The sequence below is a fragment of the Xiphophorus couchianus genome, chromosome 7 (assembly GCF_001444195.1).
Source record: "Xiphophorus couchianus chromosome 7, X_couchianus-1.0, whole genome shotgun sequence".
Classification (NCBI taxonomy): Eukaryota; Metazoa; Chordata; class Actinopteri; order Cyprinodontiformes; family Poeciliidae; genus Xiphophorus; species Xiphophorus couchianus.
The window spans coordinates 16,582,327-16,594,363 of record NC_040234.1 but is presented as its reverse complement, the minus strand read 5'-3'; the positions used below and the strand labels follow the sequence as shown (position 1 = coordinate 16,594,363).

Here is a 12,037-nt window from a genome sequence, read left to right as displayed (position 1 = left end):
AGCAGAGATGTAAAAAGAACTAAAACTGGATTTTTTTCCCCTCAATTTTATCCCCTCTTATGTTTCGTTTTGTGACCTACATGCATAAAACATTTATTTCTTAATTTTCTGTGGCTTAGCATCATAGTCATGTTGTGATTCAAAATGTGGTCTTTCTATGTTTGCAAAAAAAAGTTTAAAAGCAAATAAATATGAAACTCAAAATTAGTTTTAACGTAATATTCTAATCTTAATAACAAGAAACATCTGACCAGAGGTAATATTAATATATTACCAGACATATTAGACTATTCCAGCCCATTAGAATTTGAATCAATTTGAATCAATTAGAATTTGACTGCAAATCTGTTGCAGGACTTAAAAATGAAATGATGGCTATGAGGCCTATGAGCATCTTTAAAAAGACAAATAAACAAACAAAAAACCTTTCCATAGGGTTTTGAGGAGAGTATTAATTATTTGTGGTGTACATAGTCCATTTGTACTTTGACTATGCTCCTTAATCCCAGTCAAGTCATGGGGCTGGTGCATATAGGTGCAGTCACAATTCCAGAAACAATCATCAGTGGCATTCGAGATATATTAATTTGAGACTTTTTGAGTGTCATTTAAACAATTTGTTGGACTTCAAAGAGCTTTTAAAACCAGAATTATTTGCTCAAGTTGGAATTTATGTACTTTCTCAAATTCAGCCATATGTATGGCACACACACATTTCTTAATGAGAGAAAACAAAATCATTGCAAGGTGCACCTTAACCATATGTTTTGTTTTGCAGCCACTAGTTACCATCTTTTCATTTTAGTTGGATGTTTGTCTTCTTTCCAAAAACGTCATTGTGTAATAAAATTTGATTATTTCCTGACACAGATTCAACTTTCTTTCAACATAATGCTTTTCATAAAGGTTAAGGTTGGGTGTAATTTTGCTTCATTCATTCCAAAATCAGTTTTTATGTATGCTTGAAATAAGGGTCCAATTGGAATACCCAATTCTGTCCAAGTTTTAACCTAACAACCAACCAGCCAACAAGACTTTAGTGCGCAGACCAAAAAATACACAAAAATTCCAAAACTCACAGAAAAATTAATCTAAAGAAATTCTCACAGAAAGGCAACTAATGGTATATAAATCAAAAATTTGTAACAGTAGAAGTCTCTTTTAAAATCTTTTCTACAGTAGTGTTCCTCCTCATATGCTTCCTGTTTATATACTCCTTGTCTGATAAACAGGTAATAATTTGCTTGTCTTTGTGTACGGTTTCATTGTAACTACGATGTACTACTTGAACTGCAGGAGTTTGACCTATCCATGTGTCTACTGTGTGATACAGACAGACTTAATATCAGAACTTAGAGTCTGGGTTTCTTGGCTGGGTCACAGGTAGTCATTGTTATATTTTTCCTAAGCAGTGTGTTCCAGGAGGCGAGAACACTGTGGCAACCGCACTAATATAAATCCCATATTTGCTTTTCAGAGTCTCAAATTGGTTAACCTAAAATTTGACCTAACTGCATAGTGTAATAGCCATTGTGTCAAATATTACTGCACCATCTATGATTAATAACACCAGTAAAGTAGAGTTTGTAGGGGGAAAAAAACAAACAAGCTTAGGGAACAATAGCTGCACCAGCTTTTCATGGAGATTTTGGATTCAAAGTCATACAGGTACTTCTCAATTTATTAGGAAATCGATGAAAAGTTTATTTCAGTAATTTTATTCTTAGATTGACACATATCAAAAACTTATTGAAAAATGGCATTTAATACAAAACTGTTATAACATTGGCATGCTATGTCCTACACAACCACAGGAAAGACTGCTAACTTCAGAGTTGCGTAGAATTCAGTCACTGAAACCATAATTATTGAGGGCAAGCCACTAAAGATTATTGCTGCAGAAGCTGACTGTTCCCACAATGTTGAATCCAAGCATGTTAATGGAAAGTTGAATGGAAGAAAAAGCTCTGGTTGAAAAGGGGGTAAAGGCAAAGCTGAATTTAAACATTTGGGGGAGATTTGTTGGATCTGGTGCTTTATTCAGGACATGAACCAGAACTGCGGCACAAAATTCAAGTTGTTTGGGGTCCAATGTGAAGCTTCCACATTTAACATTGTTTTGAGGAGCTTGTCTATCTTTTTGAACACAGCGTCTTTATCTACCAGCAGATTTTAGACAAGATTTTTGCAACAGCCAATTTTCTTTTACAAGCAGGACATGCCCTGCCCAGGCAACTAAAGGCAACGTGCCTTTTTATTGGTCTTGGTGTGATTAATAACACAAGTGAATTGGAAAGTTTATGAACCATTGCAGATGTCCATGGAATGTAGAGCATGTTTGACTTCAATTTTGCATATTTTTGTACAGAAACAAATCATTAACGTGTATAAATGAAGGTTTGTATTAGACAAATCTAAGATTTTACAGTGGTCAGTTGGAGTTGCATCTCATCCTGAGACAGATAGCATTCTGTCTATCAGAAGAGCACGTTAAGCCCATCAGGACGCCTGAATGGATGTAGCAGAAAAGATGATGACAGGCAGATACACTGACTCCCTCTCTTGTTGCATGAGCACTCAAAAGGCAGATAAGATGAAACATGAAAGAACAAAAGTAGCTGTGCTATTATTTTAGGGTTTTATTTCTCGCATGTTTCTCTTTGTGCAGCAAAAATATTTGCAGTAATACACAATCTATTGTTCATGGAAGAGGTTTTTGTTTTTCATAATTCTCTTGTTCTAAGAGTAGGTTTCACACTGCATTAACATTACACTAATGCCTGGGATGGCTACTGCTGAATTAGTAATGAAATGCAATGGTAGCATCAGTGAACGCAGTGAGCACCGTGCACAGCACAGCTGCAGCTCTGCTTTTATAGGAGACCTTGTAATAAGAAAACAAATCATACTTTGTAAAGCATTAAATGATACAGCAGTGGCAGATGTCATTAGAGGCTTAAATGAACCTTCAACAAAACAAATTTGTGCCTAAACTTCTGAGAGGATTTTTCATATTACATAGCGGCTTTTTACATCTCATGCTGTCTTAATTGTGTTGCTGTTGATACCCCGCAGGATTTAGGAGCTTGGGGGAGTGGGAATAATTTGTAATTGCAGTATCTCATTTCTGTGGAGGAATACAGTTAACTGACCCTGTGCTGCGATGCGTCTGACAATATTATTTTGATTAAGATTGTGTTATTTTGTTTCTGCTTTAAATTACATACAAATTTGTTACTAACAGGTAGACATTATCGGGAAATACCTCTTTGGAAGATCCATGTTTACTTGTGCATTTTCAGCCATCCAGTACAATTTAACATCAGCGGGATTCATCAAAAAGCTGTCTCCCCCCACAACACACGATTTAATGATGTAAATCTGCAGCAAAAGAACAGGAGGATATTGGATCCAATAAAAGAAATGTGTTACTCATAAAAAAACTACACAATGTAGCACAAAAAGTCACATTATTTGTGTTTCATTAAGAGAAAATAGATCAGCAGAGTATTTTCTTCCATAACACAGAGAATTAGTGGGTTCTAATTCTCTGTGTCAGGGAAGAGAATATTGTGTTAATTGTACATGAACATATTTTAGAAAAAGTGAAAATTTTTCAAGAAGTCAGTCGGTGGCTTTCAGTAACCATGTTCTTGTTTATTATTCTGTTTCTTATGTAGATTTTCTTTGAGAAATCATTTAATTCCTTTAAAAGTATTTACATCACTTAAACCTTTCAACATGTGATCACATCTACAACAAGTCTCAATTCATTTTAATGAGATTTTATATTATATACTGCTCAAAAAAATAAAGGGAACACTCAAATAACACATCCTAGATCTGAATGAAAGAAATATTCTCATTGAATACTTTGTTCTGTACAAAGTTCCATTTGCACAACAGCAGGTGAAATTGATTGTCAATCAGTGTTGCTTCCTAAGTGGACAGTTTGATTTCACAGAAGTTTGATTTACTTGGAGTTATATTGTGTTGTTTAAGTGTTCCCTTTATTTTTTTGAGCAGTGTATATATAGACAGTACTGGATTATTTTGAATTTGAAGACTGAGAATACAAAGTTTGAAGTCTTTTTTTTATTAAATAAGCTAATTTCTATTTAAAAAATGGATTTACCCAAAGATAGTTGGTATTTTGTGTCTCTCTTTCACTGTAAAAAGGAAAAATACTTAGCTTGTATGTCATGTTCTGTGTTGTCTGTGTATTTATTTATTGTTTTCTGTGTCCTTGAGTCTCTTCGTTGTCCTGTCCTCCCCTTGATTGTTCCCAGGTGTGTCTCGTTTCTGTGATTACCCTCCCGTGTATTTAATGCCACCTGTGTGTCTGCATCGCTGTCGGATCCTTGTCGTTTGTTCGCGTCATACTGTCTAGCTGTCGTCTCATTGTGGAGTCTAGTCCCTTCGTGTAACCGGTTGCTACCGGCATCGAGCCCTGGCTTCCGCTCGGCCGTGCTGCCCGGTGTTTGTGGACTGTTTGGATTTTATGTTCATTAAATCATCATCATTCATCTACCTGGTTCCATCTGCGTCTGCCTCACCACCAACACCGCACCAATTCATGACATTGTAATGGAAAACTGTGAAGCAGTTTTTTCAAGCTGTATACAAAAAAAACAAAAAACAACAAAATAAAACAATACACCATCCTTTTAAAGCTTTAACTTGTGCAATTTCTGACTGGAACACAGATATAAAATCAGACAGTACACAGAAAACATGTAGCTAGATTTGAGTTTATTCAGGGATTTTGTGCTGGTTTTTGTTCTGATCGCTTTAAAATGCTGGGATCCTGATATGATACTTGAGATTAGAGCAGCTAACATAATATTCGGGGTTAGGCTATTCAACTTGCTCAGCTACTTAATTCAGCCTGAAGCACAATGTTTTTAGCTTTTGCCACCGTTTCAAAACCAACAGCTGCAAAATAAGTTATGTCTTCAAAAACCCTTGAATTATACCTCTTAGATTTAAAAATAGCACACAGTTACTCCTGTGAGGTCTCTAGTTTTTGCTTACTTTAAAGGTTACAACTACCTCAGAAAGAATGAGAATACAATATAGGCATATTACATTTACGCTATGTATCTCCTTTAATTTTTTTATTCTTTTTAATGTTTACTAAACACATTGCATTTCTCGGATAGCAACCGCATTGTGTTGATGCCTAGCAAGGGGCAATACTAATGTTCATGTGACTAAATCAACCTTTGTGTTTTGACCGCAAAGTTTGAGTTTTATTCATGAAAGCAGTTCTCGCCAAAATATTTCTGGCCTCTCCTCACCAGCGCACGGAAAGTGAAACAGTACTTTAAGTCACCTCATAGTTATTCACACCGAGAGCTGCTGGAGAAATAAAGTGGTATGTAATTTTTCTTGGCTTGTTTCATAACAAATATCATTTGTGGGAGAGGAAGCCATTGAGGTTAGAAGGAACTGAGTGTCCCCAATGGTCTAAGCCACTCTGTTTTTTTAAATTATTGGTATTAAACCACTTTTTATTGGTCAGTTCGAAAGGCTCCAGGCAAAAACATCTTGTTTATAATGCAACCTTGTGTATTGGGCTGTCTGACAGAATGTAATTATAAAGAGCAGCGCTCCTTCGGAGTTTGCCTGTGCGCTCCGCAGGCAGATCCATGGGCAGATCCCCACGTCCTGCTTGCTAATGAATCCACTCCCGCTGGGCTTATTGATGACTATGGTCTTTCTGGAAGATCATTATAAGATATCTCCATAGGACAGCTGAAACAGCATCACGTTTGGTCTCATTGCTCAGTTTCATCTGTTTACTGGATGCAGTTAAGTTCAGAATTATTCATACCCCAGGAAGAGTTAGGTTTAAGTTTAAGCTACCAACATGTTTCTCCTGGCAAAATGTAAAGGAGCTACACATTAGGGCGATGGCAAGGAGGCCCTTTAGTCTCAAAGACTTGGAACTCATCATCACCAAAGATAAATTGTCAAAATACCAAGGGAAACATGTACAGTTTGGGCAGTATTTATGATTGGAATTTGCTTTTTTAAAATTTTTCAACTGGTTAAAAAAATAACTATCAGCATTACTTTTTTTAAATTAAAATGTTAACAAAAACAGAAAGAACATAGTTCCTTTATAAACTGATTTATTGTCTTGAAACAAAGGCTGTCTCATCATAGCCCTTTTTCAAAGGGCATCAATAATCTGGGCTTAATAGAAACTATAAAAACAAAAAACAATTTTATTAGACACAGACACCTTGCTGTGGGGATTCTGTTCTTTAGGAGAAACTTAGGGCTTGTAGTTGTAAGGTGACAAGACGTGAAAAAGTTCACCAAGCCTTTTGCACTGCACTGCATAAATGCTGTTAACATTGCTGCCAGTGGGCAAAATTGACATATGCGATGTGACAGAGCTCTTCTTTGATAAAAAATGTTCACATCATATTACAGTATTTATGAGTTTTCATTGTGTCCATAGGTTCTGCAGATGTACCTCCCCTTCTGTGGTATTGCAATCTCCAATGCTCAACTCTTCGCTGCCTCCAGAAAGGAGTACGACCGGAGTCGGGTAAGGGCCACGAGGCCGATGGGAGGATAAAGCTCCCATTCCAAGGATCAGCTTTACTCCCTCCCCCTTGATGCTGACATTGAGGCTTGGTATTGATCAGCAGCAGCCCACTTGCTGGCGTCGCAGTGGAAAATCACGGTGCCATGCAGCTTTGCATGAGCATTTTCTCAGGATCTGATGAGGGGGATGGCTCTGTATTCAGAGTAGGACCTAAATCTACTTGAGAATATGAGGAGATCCTCTAATTCATGTCTTACAGTAACACATAATCGAAGGGAGCATAACGAGAGCACAGTTCAGAGAGCAGAGGAAAAAAATTAGGAGATATTCCTCCTCATTTTTAGGTGCCAGCACATTAAACTGGATTGGCTCTGCCTTAGATAAAGGGTTTAATTTACTTGTATTGAGGAAATCAATTACACTATATCATCCCTTTGGTTTATGGTTTAGGAGTTATGATAGTAATTAGATTCCAACATCAGTGCGAAGCACAACACATTTGTTTAAGGGGCTCTTACTCTTGCCTGACAACCGATTTCTTATGTGTTGGAAATACATTAGCATCCATGAGCTTTCAGATTGTCCAAGGTAGTTCCATCATAATATTTTCTCTGTTCCTGGCGCTCAGGCACTCTTGGAAGTAGTCAATGACTTGTTTGAGGAACAGACTGACCTGGAAAAGATCGTCAGGAAGATCATGCACCGCGCCCAGACTCTGCTAAAGTGTGAGCGCTGCTCCGTCCAGCTGCTGGAGGACATTGAGTCACCGGTACTGTTTTGTTTTTCCTTCTGCTGCCCTGCCATGTGTATGTCTAACTATGTTTTCACATGTGTAACCCATTTCTCTTTGTCTACCTCAGTTTTGTTTTATTAATTAGTATCTGTCTTCAGATCTTTAAATGTTTCTTCCTTTACACAGGTGGTCAAGTTCACTAAGTCGTTCGAGCTACTGTCTCCAAAATGCAGTGCAGATACTGAAACCAGGTTTGTATTAAGCTTCGCTAACTTTTGGAAAACTGTTGTTCATTTCCACCTTGAGATTTTTCATTATTTATTTTTGCTCATTTTTGCTCATTTTCAAGGTCCCTCTTGAAAATGAGATCTAGATCTCAACGGGGTTTACCTGATTAAATAAAGGAATATGAATTAAATATTTTATATTTTAAATTCAAAATAAATATGTTCACAACAGAAATTATACCAACATCATCTGCTCTGCCACCACATACACAGTAAAACAACAACAAAAAAAACAACATAAAATGCAAGAAATATGTATGAAATACTTTTAAAATGTGACTATTTGAAAGTGCTGTGAGCATAAAACTTTATTCTGTTCAGAAGATGTACATTTGAAGCCTTAAATGATTTTGTTTTGCTGCTCTTTGCTTCTGCTAGGCATGGCTGAGTGGAGAAAAAGAGACTTAATATTGTGTGGGCTGTTTATGGATGAAAACAAGCTTGAAGGGAAGACAAATAACCCCTCCCCCCTCACCCTTGAATGCTTGCCATAGTTAATATCGTCACCTCAAAGCAGTGGCCATAACTGGCCTCTACAAGCAGTCTGAACAATATAAAACTATACAACTCACTATAGTTTTATTTATTTAACACCAATTCACCACAAGTATTATATCAAGACAAATAGGTCTTAATATTCAAATATATGGGATCAAATAAGTTAAAGATTGATATCAAATCAATCTGATTTAACCTAAAACAAACAGATTCAGATCCAGTTACATACACTCAGATGATCCCGTGTAATGACAATTGGTAAAATGCTGAAGGTAGCAATAACTGTTTCAGTGGCTTCATTCAGGAAATAAGCAAAGCTAACGGAGAAACACTGAGCCAGTGGTACTTTCGATAAATGGAAAAAAAAGGGCCGCATGGCAGCAATAGTTCTATCAGTGGCTTTGCCATAAAAACACACACAACTAAACAAATAAGTTCTCAGTCAGAATTTTTTAAAATTATTATTATTATTATTATTATTTCTGGAGAAAACAAAATCAAAAATCATGCAGAGTAATTGGGATCAAATTCTTTGTCACTGTCTGTCTAAAAAAGAAATGGCTAACAAATAATCACCAAATTTGTATTGGAGAGAAAGACAAACAAAGAACTAGCTGAACAAAAACACACTAAGCCAGGAGTGCTTTCCATTAGATGGAGCACAGACTACAAATAGTTAGTTGCAGCAATAGCTACATTAGTGGCTTTGTCCATGAAAGAAAGAACAAAGATGCACTGACCCAGGAACACTTTCTATGGGATGAAAAGCAGAGAACACGTAGTCGCAGCAATAGCTCCGTCAATGGTTTTGTCTGTAAAAGAGACACAGGTAAACAGTTAGCTACAGAGAAAAAACGTAAAAATAATGTCTTCTACAGCTACAAAAATGCATAAACTAACACCTCTAACAGTATAGCGATGTTGCTGGATAACCTAAACCACTCTAGCTGTACGGTTTATCAAAAAGGTATATTTTAAACATGTCATTAAAAGAAGATAGGTTGTCTGCGTCACAGACTAAAACTGGGAGCTAGTTCCACAGGAGGAGTCTAATAACTGGAAGCTCTGCCTCCCATTCTGCTATCAGAAACTCTTGGAACCACCAGCAAACTTGCGGTCAGAGATCCCCAAAGTTCTCTTAGTAGGAACATGCAGAGCAATCAAATGTTTGACGAAAATGTAACTCTAAGCTAAATATGCATTCGCTTTTAAATTAATAGCAATTTTGTGATTGGTTAATTTAACTTTCCTAACTTAAATGGCCACCTTTTTGATAACAATTTTGCCACAGTTAATGAATTCAGCAAATTAAATTGCATTTGTTTCTTTTCTAAGTGTTTGTTGCTATAAAGATTGACAGTTGGATAAAGGTAACTTTTCCATATATAAGCAGATAAACAGATTTGATGTCAAAAACCGTCTCAATTAGTAAAGCACCCAGAAAAAAGCAGGAGTTAATGCATCATGAACTGTCATGCATTTTGTGCTGCACCATGAAGACCTTGTCTACACTGCCGCATCACACGCTCCACATGAGTTGAAGATCTGACATCAGCATCATGCTATCTTAATTCTTTAAAGATAAAATTAGCAGCACAGTACGTTTGTTGGCTTTGAAGGTAAAACATAACGACGGTCCTGCTGTATTAAATGTCAATGGGTGATGTGAGCAGTGATGATGCAGGTGTTTCTCTGGCAGAGTGTGTGGGGGTGTCTGGCAACAAGGAAGACAATTGCACATTTCAATTTTCATTACTTCATGAGCTGCTGAAGACATTTACAGACATCTGCTGTATGAGAGGTTCATTAAATACAAATTAATATTGGAGTAGGCTCATGAGGAGAAATAGGAGAAGCCGTTGCAAACCTGCCGTTAGGAAGATGAATCAGGTCACCTTTTTTAAATCAAATTATGTATTTTCAGCTACAGTCGCAGATTATAAAACAATATTTGTTGAGAATCGAAACCTAGAGATTACGTTTGGTTCAGCAGTTGTTCAGCGTTGTGTTTATGGGTTTTTCTTTCCAACCTTAGTTTCAAAGACAGTATGGAAAAATCGTCCTACTCAGACTGGCTCATCAACAACAGCATTGCAGAGCTGGTTGCATCAACAGGACTACCTGTGAACATTAGCGACGCCTACCAGGATCCTCGCTTCGATGCTGAGGTACAAAGTCCCAATCCTAGGATTTTGTACTACAGAACTGGGAGAATATTATTATAATTAGTCAACATCTAGGTTGCTGCAAGAAAGAGGGCCTCACTTATTATTTAGAGAGCTTTTCTGCTGATTTGTTAGACAACCTAGAAAGGTTTGACATATTGAAACTTATGTAACAGAGGCAGAAAAGATGAAAGGGTCGACCTATTGGTACCAGGACTGCTGCCTTATTGGGCAGAAGATTTAATAATTCAAATGTTGATATGAAGACCGAAATTTATCTTGGCCACTAGCACAGCAAGGAGAATTACACGGAAGGTACAGACACATTTTTAAAACTCACTAAATATTGGCACTTTGGAGTCTCCAAGTCTCCATGTCAACCATTAGACCAGTTTGTACAAGCTGAGAAGTTGATAGAGAGGTATTTTAGGAAACTACCTTGTCTTTTCCATTATCACAAACCTTAATATGTAAAGTGTGTACTTTGGTCAGATTAGACAGTCACTAACAAGGTAGTTGGTGTGAAACAACGGATAAACAAGTGGAAACTCATCTTATGCAGACTGTAGAGTATGGTAGGGGATCTGTGGTGCTGTGGGTTTACTTATTTTCCAATGGCTCTGGGAAAGCAAAAATGCAAGTCTTCTTGGTTACTTTGAAAACCAAGAGATTTTAAATGAATGTTGAGTTTTTCCAGAAAACTTAGAGTGGTTATTGTTGGAAATGTCAACAGGGTAACAATCAAATCAACACACAAGTTGTCAAAATGCAAAAAATCAATCTTATTTCGCAGTTATCTCACTTCCCAGATGTAAATCTTACAAAAGACCAGAGGGGTGAAATAATGTTGCAGTCACAAAAGTACAAAGTGTGCTTAGACATTAACTAAGCCAACAACCACAGATGGCACAATACATCGGGAATGTTTCAATTTATTGTCTAGTGATGAATTTATTAGAGAATTTGGCTGTAGCTTTGAAACTTTACACACTAAAACTTTGTTTTAGTGCCTGTGGATTGTTTGAATGCCTCTGGATAAAGACTACAAAACATAATTTCTAAAGAAGTCTCTGATGCAATTCTGTTTGCTTTTAAGCTTTGTCTTATGAAATAATCAAAGCCAAACCCACTTTTGAGATGTTTTCTGTTTTAACCCTCCACATTTTACAGGCAGACCAGTTCTCTGACTTTCACATTCGCTCTGTGCTCTGCGTTCCCATATGGAACAGCAACCACCAAATTATTGGTAAGTAAATTGTGATCATAATAATATAATATATCATAATATCAGTTTAAAAAATTGTTTATTTGAAAATACTATATTACCACAGGAATGCTGATTGGCCCAGTGTGAAGATATTGAGAAAAAACTGTGCTTATGTAAACCAGAATCTGAACCCTTGCTGATTTTTATCAGTAAATCCAAAAGTTGTTGAATATCATAGTTTTTCGTCTTTTCAGGCCTGTTGAGTTCTGCTTGGAAACCTCTGCTTGTGCCCAGAAAGTTACACAAATGATACAGATGATGGCGGCAAACCAGTGCACTGGATGAACATTTTGCTTATTACACAGTTAAATACCAACATATACATGGTCCAGCACTATGCATGCACTTTTCTGCATTAAGCAGACAGCAGGGCAGAGAGAAGCTCGTGTATGTATTCAGCGGAGACCGCTCGCATTTGCTGAGATCCATGCTGTGTTGCAGCATCACTCCACACGTGGAGGAGGAGTTTCCCTTCTTCTGTCAGCGTGTATTATGCTTGTGAATCAGCCGCGGGCTAAAAGCACA

The 12,037-nt window shown here is 37.0% G+C and overlaps 1 protein-coding gene across 1 annotated transcript in view; it reads left to right on the top strand.

The window, feature by feature from the left end:
• pde11a (phosphodiesterase 11a) overlaps nt 1–12,037 on the top strand; it is a 41,454-nt gene that overhangs the window by 4,037 nt on the left and 25,380 nt on the right. Inside the window, exons 3-7 of the mRNA XM_028024310.1 lie at nt 6,473–6,562; nt 7,191–7,331; nt 7,482–7,546; nt 10,116–10,248; nt 11,416–11,491. Coding sequence (XP_027880111.1) covers nt 6,473–6,562; nt 7,191–7,331; nt 7,482–7,546; nt 10,116–10,248; nt 11,416–11,491 — 505 coding nt within the window. The remainder of the gene's footprint in view (nt 1–6,472; nt 6,563–7,190; nt 7,332–7,481; nt 7,547–10,115; nt 10,249–11,415; nt 11,492–12,037) is intronic.